At 34.8% G+C, this 19694-nt stretch overlaps 1 protein-coding gene across 1 annotated transcript in view; it reads left to right on the top strand.

Moving 5' to 3' along the window:
* Positions 1-19694, top strand: part of EVC2 (EvC ciliary complex subunit 2) — a 176918-nt gene that overhangs the window by 106407 nt on the left and 50817 nt on the right. The window contains 1 exon segment of the mRNA XM_044681763.1: positions 5494-5945. Within this exon segment, the coding sequence (XP_044537698.1) occupies positions 5494-5945 (452 nt within the window).

Below are 19694 nucleotides of genomic sequence, written 5' to 3'. Positions count from 1 at the left end.
TTGTTTCTTTCTTTCTTTCTTTCTTTCTTTCTTTCTTTCTTTCTTTCTTTCTTTCTTTCTTTCTTTCTTTCTTTCTTTCTTTCTTTCTTTTTCTCTCTTTCCATCCATCCATCCATCTATGTATCTATCTATGTGCCTATGTGCTTGTGCTTATGTATCTATCTATCCATCTATGAATATAGCTATGTATGTGTTATCTATTATCTTCCTATCTGTCCATGTATATATGTATCTATCTAATCTATCTATCTAATCTATCTGTATGTATGTATGCATGTATACAGTAAGATACTATATTCTATATAATATTTTATAAATTTGATATATAATTATATATTTGCTATTTATAAAGCCATCAACTGTACAACAGTGATAGATAACTAAATATTATCTGTACATAGTTATTTGCTTCGTTAACTTCTCTATTAGACTGTGAACTCTGTGAGAACAAAGGCTTTTTTTCCCCTTTCCTTTTATCTTCAGAACTCGGCATAGTGCCGGAACATAGTAGGCATTTAATAAATTCTTATTATTGGACGGAGTATTTAGAAACCCAGATTAATAGCACAAATTTTGGCAGGGCCAACTTGACTTTCATGCTCCAGAGATACACATTGTCTTCTTCAGTATATACATTATGGCACATTATTTGAGTTTTTCCTAATGTATATGGGTTCATATCCACATATGTTTATTCAGCAATCACTTAGTCAGCCTACTATGTTTACATGGCTAAAAGTTAAAGGAAATGCGAAGTTTAAATTAGACACGGTTATCTCAATTTAACCATTATCCCAATTTAAACAATATTTCTTAAGTACCTCTGTTTTGTATAGTACTTTTTTTAAGTTCTCAGTGAAATGCAAGTTTTGCATAACATTTATGTCTTGTAGTATGTGGAGTGGTGGGGGGAATAAAAAGCTTGCCTTGGAATCTGGAAGACCTAATTCCAAAAGTACTGCCTATGACATATCCTAGCTTTGTAGCACTGTAAAGCCCTCTTAATCACTCATTGTTCAGGGTAAAACTCCAAGACTATAAATTAGAGACAAATTTCCACATCAGGAATTTCCTTCTCCGATGAAATTACAGGTCTGGCCCAAGGGGGAAAATGTCTTCTAATTCAGGCCAGCAAATATATTATTTACTGTATGCTGAACATTGAGGTACATTATTGGGGAAACAAACTTTTTATTAAATCTCTATATATCACTCAATTCAAGTTGAACAAAAATATAGTGCCTGTTGTGTACAGGGCACAATACTAAGTGTCCCCCAAATTTTAGTATCATTTTAACTATTACTAGAATAGAACTGCATTAAGCTTTTGGGACAACCTGTATAAAGTGTGGATAAGACCTAGCTAATACAACTGAATTCAGCAGACATTTATTAAGTGCCTATCAGTTGTAAAGTCTGATGGTAGTTCTTGGAATTTATCTAAAACTCAGCCTTTACCCTCTTAGCTTGTATTCTGAGAGAAGGATGAGGCATCAGCCCAGTTACCTAGGATGTTAAATGTTACAGGGAACATTGGAATGATTGAGGTGGGGGATGCTGAATAGAAGAGGTTTCTTTTCATTAAAATGGTGCTAAAGAAAGTTTTTGTTGAGAATTTCAAGCAACTTGTCCCATATAAAGTGAGCTTCGTTGGGTCATCTAAAATGGGAGCAAGGATACTGCTCTGTGGTTCTACAAATCTGGAGCATAGAAAAAGGAGTAATGTATTCAAAGCAATTACTTTACTTTATGCAAAAATGCCCAATTAAGCAATTTAGATTCTTGCATGCAGATTTCTGTGAAATGAACCAGCCCTGCTGTGTAAATTGACAGATCAAACTAGCTGTCTATACAAGTGAAAATTATTAAGGCTCTTCATGGAAGGCAAAAGCTTTTTGGTTATGTCAATCATACCCAGACAGCTTCAAGAGAAAGGGTAAAATTCTTTTTGGAAGCCTTCATTACAGTACCGTGAGTAGCCTTATTTCGACCTAGAAAAAGTATCATGAATACTTAAGAATTATCATTTTTTTCATTCATCTTTGGTAGCAATCTTTTCTCTCTCAGGGAAAACTAAAATATTAGAATTGTAATAGACTTCTGAGGTCAGCTTGCCCAATTTGTGCCACCCACATGTGGCAGATTCCTCCTCAACATCTTTGCTAAGTTGTCATCCAGTTTCTTCTTGAACACTTTCAGATGGACAATTTACAATCATTTAAAACATTCCATTCCAGTACTAGGTGTCTCTAATTGTGAGAAAGTTTCTCTGCCTCTCCCTGTCCCCCCACAACACACCCTTTACATTAAGCCAAAACCAACTTCCTTGAATTTTCATCCATTTGCCCTGCTTTTTCTTCCTGAAACCAAGTACAAATCTAATTACTCTAGCAGATATCAACTTTTTAAGAATTTGAATAATTTTGCCTTATATTTGTGTAGCCTCTTAGAGTTTTCAAAGCACCTTCTTTATAATACCTTTTTGAGCAAGGTAGGGAAAAGAATTATTATTCTCATTTCATAGATAAGGAAAATGAAGAAGGTAGAAATCATATCCCCATCCTCATTCTAATTTTTTTTCTTTTTAAGGTTATATATCTGTTTTTTTTCCAACAGATTTTCCCATTCCTATTTATCTCACTAAATCTGCTTAGCCACCTCTGGACAAACTGGCTTGTGAAGGTCAGTCCTAAAGTATGGCACCCAGAATTCCATGACATTTCAGATATAATCAAATAAGATGATAGTGAAACTGTCAACTCCTAACACTAAAAAATGGTTATTAGACAATTAATAAACTTGTTTTTGTCAGAGAATGAGAGGTATTTGATGGATAGTGTCATTACTGTCTGTACATGAAAACAATAATTCACATCAGAGAGAAAGGTCCATATCATATTGGGCAGTTAGAATATGGAGTTGTTATGGAATGACATGGATACAAATTATATAGGATAAGAAGATGTGGAAGTACTGCATTCTGTACCAACAGAGGAAATACCCATATTGATAAGATGATGGTTCCATCAAACTCAATAACTGACACTAAAAACAGATATGAAGTGAGTCTTCCCCTCGAAGAGTTTGTCTTCAACTTCATTGTGTTACTTCTTTTATCACTACTTTCCTTCTTTTTATCATCATCAATAACATTATTTTTGTAGGATAATATCCTTCATTTCTTCACCTCTGTTCTAGGTCATGACTACCCCACTTCTGGACTCTTATAATTATCCCTTACTAGCCTATACTTCCAACCTCTTTCTAACACATTTAATATTTTACAAATTATCACAAGAAATAGCGCTCTTTAGTAAAGCTTTGCTTGTAAACTCACCTTTCTCAGAAGGCAACAGTCATTCCCAAATACTCTGTGTGTCAAGTTACAGAGCTTGATAATAAGTTTCAAGACCCTTCCACAATCACGTCTCACCCAATGGTTTCCTTCTCCTAACCCTGCTTGGTTCATGCTAAACTATAGCAACAATAATAAAACTTCTCATTCATGCATTTATTTATAAATTATCCTCTTTCTGACTCTACATCATGAATAGGTTATCTCTCTTATCTGAGATGGCATCATCTTGCTGCCCCATTGGATAACTTACCAAAATCCAAATCTTTTTTTTTTAAACTGGAAGACCCTTTCCTCTGTATAGCCATCCCAGATTAATCTCATCAACTTCCAGTTTCCTCCTTTATCCAGAAGTTCAATCTAGTCAACATACTTAAGTTCCTGGTAGATGCATAGCAGTACTGTGTTAGGCAGGGGAGAGGACTGGAAGAGAATGTTAAAATTGAGAAGAAGTAAAGGTAGCACTAACCTCAATATCAGAGGACTTTGGTTTGATTCTCAGCTCTGGTACCTATTAGCAGTGTTACCCAGGGAAAATTATTTAATATCTCTGATCCTCCATTTACTTGTTTGCAAAAAAAAAAAAGATGTTTCACTACTTATTATACTAGGTTATTTTTAGAAAAATATTTTTCAAAGAAAGTCCAATATAAATATGGAGAGGAGGAGAAGGAATCATTGTAGTAAGTCTTGTTTCTCTACAATGATAGTCAGTCCTCTAGTGATTTATTATGTTGAGTTTTAGGACAGACTGATAAATTAGAGTGTTTTTATAGGACCAGGATGATGAAGGACCTAAAGATCTTATAACATAAAGAGCAGTTGAAGGAAATGGGTTGCTTAACTGAGAGTAGAAAAAACTAAAGTAGGGCATGATAACTGTGTAAAAGAATCTGAAAGGATAGCATGTGGAAAAGAGACTAGATTGTCCTACCTCAAACTAGGAGCATTGGTTATAAGTTGAATTTTGGGCTTGATATGAAGAAAAACTTTCTATGATCCAGAAATGTCCAAAAAGAGTATGATTCTGTAAGTATATTTAAGTATATTCTTTAAGTAAACCTTGCCTTATTAATTAGGCCAGTCAAAATATATATTTTTTTTCATCTGATGTAGATTAGATTAGATGTCGGCTAAAGTCTTTCCCAAGTCTAAAATTCTGTGATTCTCTGACAAAATGCATGCATTCTAAGATGGACATGATACTGCACACAAGAGCAAGAATAAATTTTATGGGAATAACTAGGTGGCCTAATGGATTAAGAGCCAAGCCTATAAATGAGAGGACCTGGGTTCAAATCTGACCTCAGATACGTCTTAGCTGTGTGACCCTGGGCAAGTCACTTAACTCCCCTTACCATACTTCTTCCTTGGAAGCAAGATACATTATTGATTCTAAGACGGAATGTATTTTTTAAGAGCATATGTTAACCTATTTTGTTCCTGTTCATGGGGCAGCTAAGTGGTACAATAGATAGAATATTGGCCCTGGAGTCCAGAAAACTCATCTTCTTGAGTTCAAATTTGACCTCAGACACTTAGAAGCTGTGTGACCTTGGACAAGTCACTTAAACCTGTTTGTCTTAATTTCTTCTTCTATCAATTGAGCTGGAGAAGGAAATGGCAAACCACTCCAGTACGTTTGCCAAGAAAACCCCAAATGGGGTCACAGAGAATCAGACATGACTGAAATGACAGAACAATGACATCATCTTGAGGACAAAAGTGATTATGATTGTCATAATCCAGAATTTTACTAAAGAAATTTACATGAGGCAACAAACATTGTCATTCTATGTATGACTCATAATCCCTCCAGTCCATACTCCTATTTCTTCAGAGAATCCAAAAGAAACTTACTATGAAGAGTTTATGGTCCATGAGATCATCCTCAAAAATCTCCATTCTATAGGAAATACAAAACCTAGAAAATATATTTCTGTCCTGAAGGAGATTAGAGTTTAGTAGAATAGAATTATAGAGGAAGTGCTAAGATATAACAGAGAAAAACCAGAAATATATACATAAATAAAATAGTAGTTTTCTGACAAAATATTATGGAAAATTAAGTGATAGATGATAGAAATTTATTAGAGTTTTAACAGTGTTATTATTATTTATCTTTTTTAACACATCAGCAAAAAGAATTGCGGAAGGAGCAGCTTTCCATGAGGGATGCCATTAGAACCTCTGGAGAGGTTAGCCATTATCTGATCCATTGGCAGACCATACTAGCTGACCACAACGCCACACTGGAAGAGCTGGTTGAAAGGCTTGACCATGATGCCCTGGAAGAACTGAAGACCCTCAAACAGGGGCTCATCACGAAAGCGACTGATGAGATGAGACGCATCCAGAATGGGGTGATGACCCAAGAGTTACTCAAACTCAATGTGCCCTGGCTCTTCTTGCAGCAGATCCTAGAGGAACACAGCAAAGAGATGGTGACTCACACTGAGCAGCTTGAAGGAGAAGAAAGGGCCAAGAGTCAAGATTATCTCCAGAACATGAAGCAAAACCTGAACGATGAGCTGGAGAGACATGTGGCAGAACAGAAGGAATTAAGGCACTGGGAACAATTGGTATTCACGTGAGTACACGGATGGCTGATTTTCTTAGTAGCAATATCTGAGTGGTGAAGTCGTTCCACATCAGCATGCAGACTCACAAACTTGTCTTAAGTTCTTACTATGTGCCTCCCTGGTGGTGGGACCTGGGGAGGTGAGGGAGGACTAAACAAAAGATAATTTCTATTCTTAGAGAGCCTGCTGTCTAGGAGGAAGGTAAGAAGATTTGAACACATATAAATAGAATTTATGATATGATTAGATAAATGTGGAAGAGAGATCTAAGACAAAATTATGTTTGTGAGCATAAATGGGTGTTTGAGTTGGGCTTGATAGGTTTTCATTGAAGTCTCAAAAACTCAGTCTTCCCCCAAGCTGATTGTAAAATTTGGGATGTGGGTGTTTTAGAGCCACATTAGACTTTCATCCCTCAATCTGCTACTACCGCTACTACTTTATTCTTTAGTAAAGGCCATGGAAGCTTGAACCACATGGGGCCATCTTGCCAGTGTTCTATAAGCAACACGGGAAATAGTTCTTTTTCTAGCCTCATACTATTCTATGCATGCTTTGTGGAAGGAATGGAGGAGCTCCCTGACGACATTGTTCTCATGTTTGTCTTTCCCTGGCTTGGCACCACGCTTGAACAAAGCAGGTGCTTAATGAATGTTTGTTTCCTTACCCAAACAGTAAATCAATGAAGTCTGGGCAGGAATTTTAAAAGATGAGGATGGAAGGAAAGATAATGAAGGCATGGAGAACTCCTTAAGCTAAAGGGGCAAAAGGAGAAAGGGCCAGGGGGGAAAAGGTGCCAGAGAGCAGGACAGTTAGCCTGGAATCTAGAAAGCATGGAGGAAAGTGTATGAAACACGGCTACAAACAGATGGTAGCACCAAGTGGAAATAGCTAGACTGCAGTGGGTAGAGAACTCTGGTCCTAGGAGCAAGAAAACCTGAATTCAAATCTGGCCTGAGGCAATCATTAACTGGGTGACCTTGGGCAAGTCCTTTGAGCTTCTATCAATTTCTGTTTCCTCATTTGTTGAATGGAAATAAAAACAGAACCTATTACCAGGGTTATTATAAGGATAAACTGAGATCTTATATTATAAACAGATTATTAGGATGTGTTTTACAAACCTTGAAATTTTTTACATATATGCAGACATATATATATGTATATATGTATGTATACACATTTGTTTGTATATATATATTTTACTGACATATACATAGTGCTACCTACACAAACACACATAGCTGGGTAGTGCAGTGATTAGAGTGCCAGGCATGGAGTCAGGAAGACGTGAATTCAAATCAAATATGACCCTATATAAGTCACTTAACCCTGTAGCCTCCGTTTCCTCAGCTGTAAAAAGAGCTGAAGAAGGAAATGATAAACCACTATAGTATCTTTACCAAGAAAACCCCAAATGAGGTCACAAAGGTTTGGACATGACTGAAAATGACCGAACAATTACAAAATGTGTGTATTTTTTTTGTAAACTATTATTATTGGGGAGGGCTTAATTCTGGTTCTTTAAGAATGTTTAAGAGTTAAAGCAATACTTTCTTCTTTCTTCTGGAGACTTTCTGATAGTGAACAAATCTTTTAATTATTATTTATCACTTCTCTCTTGTGGCAGCTGGTGGTGCATGGATAGAGCCTAGAATTAGGAAGATCTGAGTTCAAATAAGGTCTCAGAGACATACTAGCTGTATAGCTGTTGGGCAGGTGACTTAACCTTTGTTTGTTTTAGTTTCCTCAAAAATAAAATGGAAATTTTAATAGTACCTGTCTCCCAGGTGGGATATCATTGTGTGAATAAAGTAAAATAATATTTATAAAGTATTTGGCATAGTGACTGGTGTATAATAGGCATTTGATAACTGCTTCTTTCCCTCCTTTCTCTCATATAAAATCAGTTAACCTAACTTACTCTAAAGTAGGAGAAGGAGTGAAATTTACTTGAATGACGAATATTGGATTAATAGAAACAAACATTAAGAATAGACATATCAGCTACTACTCTTAAATCCATGGGGTGATTATAAAGTAATGAAAACTAACTTTCATATAATGGGGGAAATCAATTTTGTGGCTTTAGAGTCACATCATAATAGTCACCATTCTCATTCATTCAATAACCTTTTAAGCATCTCCTATGTGACAGACACAGTAATTAGTGGTAAGAATATCTAATTAAAAACTAGTTAAAGGGGCAGCTGGGTAGCTCAGTGGAGTGAGAGTCAGGCCTAGAGACGGGAGGTCCTAGGTTCAAACCCGGCCTCAGCCACTTCCCAGCTGTGTGACCCTGGGCAAGTCACTTGACCCCCATTGCCTGCCCTTACCAATCTTCCACCTATGAGACAATACACCGAAGTACAAGGGTTTAAAAAAAAAACTAGTTAAAAACTAAACTAGTGAAAATATTTAGCTTAACAAAACTGAACTTATCTTTGTCCTTGGGAAGCTTATATTCTATTGGATGAGGGCAGAAAGGAAGGTAGGAAGAGAATAAGCATTTATTAAATGCCTACGATATACTACAAGCACTATGCCAAGATCTTTACAAATAAATTTGATCCTCTCAAAAAGCCTTTGAGGTAGATACTGTTATTATATCCATTTAAAGATGAGGAAACTTAATCATGTAATCATGGAGAAAAAAAACGAACAAAAATAAATAAATAAATGAGGAATAAAGATGAGGAAACTGAGGCAGACAGAGGTTAAGTGACTTGCCTAGGACAACATGGCTAATAATAAGTCTGATTCTGGATTTGAAACCAGGTATTTCTGACTTCAGGATCAATCAACATTTTATTCACTGCAATATCCCTGCTTCCCTTATAAGTGTTGAAATAGAGTTCTTGTTTGGTTTTGTTTCTCTTTTTTGTCCTTTTGTCATATGCACACATAGTTGTACTCATAGTGTTTCCCAAGCATACAAAATAGCAAAGGAAAGGACTTCCTTCTGAAAACATGCATGAGGTGTATACTCTGTGTAAAGCCCTGGGCTAGGCTTGGAGGTGTTGGCATGAAGGGAATGAGGATATTAGAGAGAAAACAACAGAGTTGGGGGTAGAGACTAAGAGATGAATAAAACATAGTCTCTGATTTGTGGAACTTATAATCTGATAATATAATTAATGGCCTTGGTCCTGTTCTGCTCAATATTTACACTAACTACATAATGATATGTTTATTCAGTATAAATTTAACCCTGAAGCTGGAGTTGAGAGCCAATATGCTTGGTTGGGCATGACCTTGATGAGCTGGAATGGCCTCACTTGGTTAGAATATGGATAGAAAAATCAATAAGGTTAGATTTAATGGGGCTATGTGTCAATGTTCTGCATTTTGGCTCAGAAACATAAAAATCCAAATGACAGGGGAAAAACTTTGTTAGGGAATCATAGTAGTAGTAGTAGTAGTAGTAGTACTAGTAGTAGTAGGAATAGTGAGAGGAATAATTGTAGTAAAAGGAGTTGTAGTAAGAATTGTAGTAAAATGCAGAAGAAAAACAGGATCAATCACATGGTTCGATGGGAATATGATTGGGGCTGCTGACTTTAAATGATCACTATTGCAAATATGAATAATATGGAAATAGATTTTGAACAATGATATTGTAAAACCGAGTGGAATTGCTCGTTAGCTCAGCCAGAGGGGAAGGAAGAGGAGGGGAGGGAAAGAGCATAAATCATGTAACCATGGGAAAATGTTCTTGATTAATTAGTTAATTAAGTTTATTTTTAAAAAAAGAATTATAGTAATGATCGTGGTGGTGGTAGTAATGGTGGTAGTGTTAGTGGTAGTAGTAATAGTAGTACAGTAGTGGTGGAAGTGGTGGTAGTGTTGGTAGTAGTAGTAGAAACATGAGTAGTAGTATTAATGGCAGTGGTGGCAATTGGTGGTAGTAACAGTAGTAAAAGAAGTTATGGTAGTGGTAGAAATAGTAGCTGATAGTATTTATAGAATACTTTAAGGTTTATAAAACAAAGATATACCCTCATTGAATTTAACTTATTTTAGTTATCTATACCACAAGACTGAGAGGTAGTTGCTGATCCATTTAAAAGATGAAGGAAGGAGAGGAAATATTAATATAAAGCATCTCTTAGGCACCATGTACTGTGCTAAATATTAGTTTGTTTGAGCCTCATGGCATGAAAGCAAGGCAGACAGAGGTGAAGTGACTTGCCTGGGATCTTAGAGGTAATAAATATTTGAGGTAAAATTTGAACTCGGGTCTTCTGACTCCAAGCCCAACACCCTCTCCATTGCACAGCCTAGCATTCCTAGATTTGGCAACCACTCAAAGGGGGGAAAGACCTTGGAGTCTTAATTGATTACAAATAGTCTGAACTGACAAAAAGGCATAGGCTGCCCAAACTCTAACAGAACTGCAACCAGCCTTAGTAGAGGAGTAGAGTCTTGGCCAAGGAAGTGATAGTTCTGCCATATTTTGCCTTTGCAAATCCATGCATGCAAAACTGTGCAGTAGTCTAGCTAGAACATTTTGTATGACATTTGTCACATTTGTGATAGAAGGAGGAGGACCTGGTTGGGAAGAGCCCTTGAAATCATGCCATATTGAGTTATCCTTGAAAAAAAAACAGGTGGTGTTTAAGCCTGGAGAAAATAAGAGTTAGGGGACCTCACCTCTTTCCTTAGGTATTCAAAGAACATGCAAAAGAGGAATTAGACCTTTTTTATATTTTTAAATTTAAATACTCCGAATTGAAAAACTGGGAACAATGAGTGATGGTAACAGGGAGGCATATTTTGGCTCAGAGGAAGCTTTCCCAAAATAAGACAGTCAGCCATGCATAATAGTGCATTCTCTGTCCTCACTCTGAGGCTACAAAAACATCTGTCAAGGATGTATGACTTGGCCCCAGAGGGGAGTAATAGGAGCAATAAGGGGAAGTTATAAAGAAGCAGAATTTAGCTTAATAAAAGAAAAAAAAATCCTAACAATTAGAACAGACCCAAAATGGGGACTGTTGCTTTGGGAGGGAGTGACTTTCCAAGTAAGCAGAGCTCTTCAAGTCATTCCTAAATGGGGCTAACTTGTTGGGGATTTGGCAATTGATGACATAGAGGTAATTCCTATTTAGGTACAAGTTATATTAGGCAACCCCTCCCAAAACCATTTCTAAGGAAGTGATTTGCTCAAGGTGAAGTGATTTGCCACTGGCCAAGCCAAGAGTCAAATCCAATTTTTGACTCAAAAATAAAGGATTTTATCCACTATACCATGAACTAAATTATGAGCTTCCAGGTCTCTATTTACAAGTAATTTGAATTAGAAATGTACAGTCTCCTTTCAGAGAGAAGAGGAGCATATCTGTGATGAATATAAAACTGCCTGACAATGTGGAATATGTAGAACTGGTATTAAGTGTCCCAAGACACTCAGCTTTGCAAAAGTAGAAAGAATGATGTTCTGAAAATTCTGCATTATAATCCCACCATCAGATACTTAGTTGTTGTGTAACCCAGAGTAAATTGATTTATCTCTCTCAATCTCATATTCCTAACCTTTAAAATGAGAAAGAAATTATGTGTTGTATGTGTTTATATATTTTCAAATCTTAAAGTACTACATAAATGCCAGCTTTTAGTAATATTATTATTATCAAGACCATAATCTCATTCTTCTCATCTCTTCTACTGTAATTCAGATAGAGAGTCTCAGGTTAAGTCCCTACCCTGCTATTATTCTATTATTTTTAATGTTCTCTGGACTCTTACATATGTGGAAAAAACAACTATTTCTGCGCATTACCTGTGTGACACTATACAAGTCAAAAAATTTTTTTCAGCCTCAGTTTCCTCATCTATAATGATGTTGGACCAGGTAGCCTCTAGGAGCATAGCTTTAGGGTCCCTTCTGACTCTAAATCTATGGTCCTAAGAACTACTTTGTGTAAATGAATAAAAGTATCAATATTATTTTAGTGTATTTCTTTAAAATAAAGAAATCCATTAATTATACAAATATTTATGGAAAATTCTCTCTTTGACTGGTAGTACTAGATCTTGTTGGGATACAAATAAACAGAACATAAAGGTTTGACTTCTCAATGCTTTCCTTCTATTTGGAGAGATGAATTCAGGTCACAAAAAGTTAAACAATTATACTTAGTTTAGTATTTTCAAAAGAGCTTCACTGATGGAAACAATGACACTTTGGGATCTTAGCAACTGGTTGTCATGAGTTCCAAGGACTGAAAAACTCATCACCTTAAGGCTTTTTGCATTTGGCTCAACTGGTGTTAGCATAAGCCATATTACCTTAGGATTTAGTATCAGATAGAGCCTCAGGGATCATCTAGTAATTTGACAGAGGAAGAATTGAAGTGTGGCAGGTGAAAGATGAAATGATTAAGGAAACAAATGTTCAAGCTTCTGTATATATTGATTTATTAAGCAATGCCTGCCAATTGTATAACATCATGATAAGGCTTCCTTAAATTTATCACCAGACCCCAAAAATATGGGGAGACAGAATTATGTGCATTAAAAACAATAAAAAGCCAATGAATTAAAAGAAAACAATTAACCAGGATACAAAATTAGGTAACCTGATTTCTAATTAAAAGAGTGATTAGGGACTTTCCAAACAAATTAGGGGAATTGGGAAGATAGTGAACAGGTACACTTTCTTAAAATCAGAAAAAGAGGTGTCCCACTCCCCAAGTTTCTGCATTCATTCAAAGAAATATGGACACAGTAAATAAATGACTGATCAGTTTAGAGCTAGTTTTCAGATAAGACACAGGATTTGCTTGAGATATATAAATGTGAGAAAACTCCTTGATTCAGTCCTTAAATATGACCAGGTTTCTGGTCATCATAGCCTATATCCTAAGTTAAGGGTCTCTAAACAACAGATAGAGGTAATCTAGCTTCTCATCCACACATGTTCAAAGAAGGTAATTTTTTTTCACAATTCTCATAAATGAATAAAGTTTTCTCACAAGTCAGAGATTGGATTACACCTATAATTAAATTGAAAGGGAACTGAGCAAGATCCAGAATTGACAAGATGGAGTCAATTCCCACAATTCTTCCTTTTAATTTGTTGGAGAGGAACTAGCTCATTCCCCAAATGAATTACTTATGTATACACCAAATTAATAATTTTTTTTATATATTCGCAATCAGAATTATACATCAGGCTACAGATCAAACTACTTAGAGGACTCACACTGGACTAATTTTTAATAGGGAGTTTTACATATTACTAAGATAATCAAGAAAATTCAGCAAATATGAATGCCATGAAACAAAAAGCCAAAGTAATATAATAATGATCATCAATATTAAATAACATCAAATCTCATTTTGTCTTATAACCAACTCCCAATATTGATCTAATCATTTCATCTTCTCTTGAGTTCCCAGTACATTCTGTGGTTCCTGAAGATATCTTATACCTTGGACATTCTGGAATAGACTCACTCAGGGCATCTATTAAGAAAGCACTGCTTTTCTGGTTCCAAATAACTTGGAGACATTTCTAGATATGTCTCTGCCAGGAATAGGACTTAATAAAATTTATTATAACTCCCTAAATTTGGTTTTCAAATAACAAGATCATGTGATGAAAACCAGATTAAACCTTATAAAGCTAATCCTGTTAACAAGAGAGCTTTAAGAACATCTAATTAGGAACTCATAATTCACAAGAGATTTTAGAGAATTTTTTTATATACCATTTGTCGTTTCTTTCTTTACCTAAACTCTGTAACTGATATAAGAATCTTTAAAAAAAATGAGGTATATAACTATAAAATGAATTATTCTGTATTTTAAAATGATCAGATTTTTATACATGGGAAAATAAGTTTTACTTTTTTGACAACTATCAATAATTTTATATGTAAAATTCTTAATCCAATTTCAAGAAGTTATTACTAAGATATATTCAAATCCTGAATTTTCATACTGGATACATTTAGAAACTAATTGTATATGTATGTATGTAGTTCTTAGAGAAAACAATTTAATCCTATTTCTTTCTCAAAATTTACTATTTCATTTAATTAGAAAACTTAAAAAAAAGTATACCTTTGTCTTATTGCTTTATCTAATTTTCCCTTTAGGAAGATATCATCCCTATATTATATTTTGGCCACAAATACGGATTAACATTGTAAGATTTTTTTTATTCTTGAACACTATTATAGTTATTCATAAATGTTTCAGTATCAATCTATTAATTAATAGATCACCTGCCTTGATTTTAGAAATCGGCTGTGAAAGGAAAAAGGGGAACACAATTATAACAATGTCAAGGTTCATCCCCCTCAAAGGAACAGATTGAAATGATGTATAACATAACAAAAGAAAAACATCCTTAGCTCTTCTTAATTCCAGGCATTAGTCATTTCTAAGCCCCATTCATATAGTTGCATAGCATCAAAAACTAGACTCAGAATTAACAAGGTAGGGAAATTGCCTGTTCAGAAAGGAAGTAGCACAGTGGGGAAACTAGGTCAAGTGTATCCTACTTTAGGTCATACCAAGGTCACCCCCTCAACTTTTTCCATACACAGACATCCCCTGAACAGTCCTCAGACTACAGCCATGCCATTTTCTACAACAGACTTTATAACAATTTAGACAACCATCTCTAATTCAAAATTCAAAAAAATAGTAAATTGTAATTACAATACCCTTTTCTTCAAATAGCAAAATTTCACAAACCATAACTTGGGGCTGGATTATTATTAATTTCTTCACATTTCTCCAAAAGTTACATTTCATTTATCCTTTACTTATAAATTAAAACTAACCATATGCTTGAGTTTTAGAGATACAGCTAATACCCAATAGTTTCTTCATATTAAGGTATTAAAATTGCATCTTTAAGCAACCCTATACATTTTCACAATTTTTATAAGTGATAGTCAAAGATTTTCAAATGATAACTCACTCCTTATTATACTAAACTTATCTGTTTTAAAACAAAATATATTCCTATTAAATATTTAACAGTTTTTGAATATCTCTTTTCAAATATTGCTTTTATTATATCCTTTTAAAAGCTCCTCTTAATTCAAACTTTAACAGCATCCAGATTTTTCAAATTTATTTTTCTAACAGCATTTCTGATACAATGATTTTCCAACTTTCATAATATAAGGAATTTAGAAATATAATAATAGTATACCTGAGTATGAGAGGTATTAGATAAGTCAAAATTATGCATACATAGCAGATGAAGGAGTAAAAAATGAATACATAATGAGGGCAAGAGAAGAGAGAAAGATAGCTGACAACAGAGAGGAAGAAAGAACATAAGATTGGAGATTTAGAGTTGCAAAGGGTCTTAGAAGTCATTTAAGCCAAACTTCACATTTGAAAAATGGGACACTAGATCTCAAAAGGCTAAGTGCCTTATCCAAAGTCACACAAGTAATTAGAAGCTGAGTGAAGATTTGAAACCAGATCTTTCAATACCAAGTAATTTTTCCACTGTATGACACTGTCCCAAGGACTCGAAGATGATGCTAACTGATGTAACTTGGGCACGTTAACTTTAATTCAATAAACTCCACAATTTTAATTACTGACAAGGTAACTATTAAAGAAAAATATTATATTCAAAATGATATTTGAGAATCAGGTGACTTCTGCTTGTCTTAGCATTTTAGATTGCATATAAAAGGGAAAATTTATTTGATCATATAGTTTTAAAAATCTATAGAATAGTAATATTTTATCATTTTACTATTTTTGTTGAACATTTTGTAGATCATGTCAATTTCCTTTTCAATTATATCCTTGCTATATTTGCTAGAGTCTCTAATGAGAGCAAATGAGAATCTCCTGATCTGAATGATTTAACTTGTCTCCTAAACATCAAATTCACTAACAGGGAATAATATTTACTGTAGAGGAGAGAGCCACATATGTTTGCCAAGAATAATCTGGTCTTCATTTAGATTAGATGACCTCGCAGGCCCTTTCATTCCACCTCTATCTTCTCTGATCCTCTGGTAATTCTTTTCCAATATTTGTTGGTTTCTCCTTTTTTATAAAGAAGAAAAAAGACTTTTCTGCATCTAAATACCTAAAAATGAGATCTTTAAATGCTTTGAGTTTTTTTAAAGTAGATTTTATGAGGAAATAGTTATTCAATTCCATTTACATACAATCCAAAGCTCTTTAAAAGTGATACTTTCCCCTTGGACCCCGAAAATAGCATGAATTACACTTGACATTCTTATCACTAATGAATGCTTATTCTCTTTGGTTCCATTTGGATCTATGTGGCCTGGCTTTTTGCAGAATATTACTTACATTACCTCTGATTTGGTCATTCAACTGGATAGAAAAACCAATTTTGTTGCCTGGAATAGGTGGTATTAAAGCTCATGATTTTTTTCCTAAGGGATAATAGGGCCACTAATAGGACACAACTCTTAGAGTCTATCTGTGTACTTTGCCAATTTAAGATTTTGAATGGTTTTGCCTTTTCCTTTTGAGGTATAATGTAGCAATGGTTTGGAGTAGCTTTGAAATCACAATTCTAAATCCTTTCTGATTCTAAAAAACATAAAGGAACAATAAATCCATGGTAGTAGGAAATAACAAAAGTTTTACAAAGGTGAATGCCTTCCCTCAATCTCAAGGTGAAAAAGACCTCATATTTTAACAAATGCAACAAAAAAGGGTCAGATGGGTTAGATAATCTTAAGGTGCCTACCAGCTCTAAATTATTACATATATATATATACATACATACATACATATATATATACATATATATACATTACTAAGTGTAAATTCCATCTATTATACAAGGACTTCTGTCAGCCTCTGGAAAGACTATGAAGATAAGAAGCACATAATCTTTTCCCTCCTAGAACTACCAAAATTAATGTGGTTACAAATTCATGAAAAAGAAAATATTTCATACAGAGACAACTTCCAGATGCTTTGAGAGATCCCTAATCTCTCTCATCAGTATGGATGCTCTCCCAGTTGACATAGATTGAAATTCCGTTTGCTTTCTCATACTGTGCAATTAATGACCATGGTTTTTAAAAATTATTTCTATTAAAATATTTCATGTATATCATTTTTTCTTAAGGTATATGCATATCCTTTCCCCTTCCCAGAAAGCCATTCTTTTTAACAAAGAGGAAAAAAAAACATAATTCAGGAAGACTAACCAATACACTAATCCATTCTGATAGGATATATAACATTCTACATTTATAGGCCCCCAACTTCACAAAGAAGATATTTTTTTATTTTAAACATTTATTAATATTCATTTTTAACATGGTTACATGATTCATGCTCCTACTTTCCCCTTCACCCCCTGCACCCCCCCCACCCATGCTGATGCACATTTCCACTGGTTTTATCATGTGTCCTTGATCAAGACCTATTTCCAAATTGTTGGTAGTTGCATTGGTGTGGTAGTTTTGAGTCCACATCCCCAATCATGTCCACCCCAACCCGTGCGTTCAAGCAGTTGTTTTTCTTATGTGTTTCCTCTCCTGCAGTCCTTCCTCTGAATGTGGGTAGCATCTTTATCATAAATCTCTCAGAATTGTCCTGGGTCATTGTATTGCTGCTGGTACAGAAGTCCATTACATTCGATTTTACCACAGTATATCAGTCTCTGTGTACAGTGTTCTTCTGGCTCTGCTCCTTTCACTCTGCATCAGTTCCTGGAGGTCTCTCCAGTTCACATGGGATTCCTCCAGTTTATTATTCCTTTTAGCACAATAGTATTCCATCACCAGCATATACCATAATTTGTTCAGCCATTCCCCAATTGAAGGACATACCCTCCTTTTCCAGTTTTTTGCCACCACAAAAAGCACAGCTATAAATATTTTCATACAAGTCTGTTTATCTATGATCTCTTTGGGGTACAAACCCAGCAATGGTATGGCTGGATCAAAGGGCAAGCATTCTTTTATAGCCCTTTGAGCATGATTCCAAATTGCCAGCCAGAATGGCTGGATCAGTTCACAGCTCCACCAGCAATGTATTAATGTCCCAATTTTGCCACATCCCCTCCAGCATTCATTACTCTCCCCTTCTTTCATTTTAGCCAATCTGCTAGGTGTGAGGTGATACCTCATAGTTGTTTTTATTTGCATTTCTCTAATTATTAGAGATTTAGAACACTTTCTCATGTGCTTATTGATACTTTTGATTTCTTTGCCTGAAAATTGCCTATTCATGTCTCTTGCCCATTTATCAATTGGGGAATGGCTTGATTTTTTATACAATTGATTTAACTCCTTGTATATTTGAGTAATTAGACCCCTGTCAGAGTTTTTCATGATAAACATTTTTTCCCAATTTGTTGTTTCCCTTCTGATTTAGACTACATTGTTTTTGTTAGTACAAAAGCTTTTTAGTTTAATATAATCAAAACCATTTAATTTACAGTTTGTAATTTTCTCTAACTCTTGCTTGGTTTTAAAATCTTTCCTTTCCTAGAGATCTGACAGGTATACTATTTGTGTTCACTTAACTTATTTATACTTTCCCTCTTTATAGTCAAGTTATTCAACCATTCTGATTTTATGTTGGTGTAGGGTGTGAGATGTTGATCTAAACCTAATCTCTCCCATATTGTTTTCCAAATTTCCCAGCAGTTTTTGTCAAATAGTGGATTCATGTCCCAAAAGTTGGGCCCTTTGGGTTTATCATACACTGTCTTGCTGATGTCATTTACCCCAAGTCTATTCCACTGATCCTCCGCTTTGTCTCTTAGCCAGTACCATATTGTTTTGATGACTGCTGCTTTATAGTATAGTTTAATATCTGGTACTGCTAGGCCCCCTTCCTTCACATTTTTTTTCATTATTTCCTTTGATATTCTTGATCTTTTGTTATTCCAAATGAAATTTGTTATAGTTTTTTCTAATTCAGTAACGAAGTTTTTTGGTAGTTTGATAGGTATGGCTCTAAATAGGTAAATTAATTTGGTAGAATGGTCATTTTTATTATGTTAGCTCATCCTACCCATGAGCAATCAATGGCTTTCCAATTGTTTAGATCCAGTTTTATTTGTTTGGAAAGTGTTTTGTAGTTGTTTTCATATAGTTGCTGTGTTTGTTTTGGTAGATAGATTCCTAAGTATTTTATATTGTCTAGGGTGATTTTAAATGGTGTTTCTCTTTCTGCCTCTTGCTGCTCTAATGTGTTGGAAATGTATAGAAATGCTGATGATTTATGTGCATTTATTTTGTATCCTGCAACTTTGCTAAAGTTGTTGATTATTTCTACAAGCTTCTTAGTTGATTCTCTAGGATTTTTTAAGTAGACCATCATATCATCTACAAAGAGTGATAGCTTAGTTTCCTCCTTGCCCACTTTGATACCTTCAATTTCTTTTTCTTCTCTAATTGCAACTGCTAGTGTTTCTAGTACAATGTTAAATAATAGAGGTGATAATGGGCATCCTTGTTTCACTCCTGAACTTTTTGGAAAGGCTTCTAATTTATCCCCATTGCATATGATTCTTGTTGATGGTTTTTGGTATATACTGTTTATTATTTTTAGGAAAGGTCCTTCTATTCCTATACTTTTCAGTGTTTTCAATAGGAATGGATGCTGATTTTGTCAAAGGCTTTTTCAGCATCTATTGAGATAATCATGTGATTTTTGTTTGTTAGACTGTTGATATGGTCAATTATGTGGATGGTTTTCCTAATGTTGAACCAACCTTGCATTCCTGGTATAAATCCCACCTGATCGTGGTGAATGATTTTCTTAAT

Source organism: Gracilinanus agilis, chromosome 6 (assembly GCF_016433145.1).
Source record: "Gracilinanus agilis isolate LMUSP501 chromosome 6, AgileGrace, whole genome shotgun sequence".
NCBI classification, from domain to species: domain Eukaryota; kingdom Metazoa; phylum Chordata; class Mammalia; order Didelphimorphia; family Didelphidae; genus Gracilinanus; species Gracilinanus agilis.
Note: the sequence above shows the minus strand (reverse complement) of the source record. Positions and strands in the feature narration are given on the sequence as shown.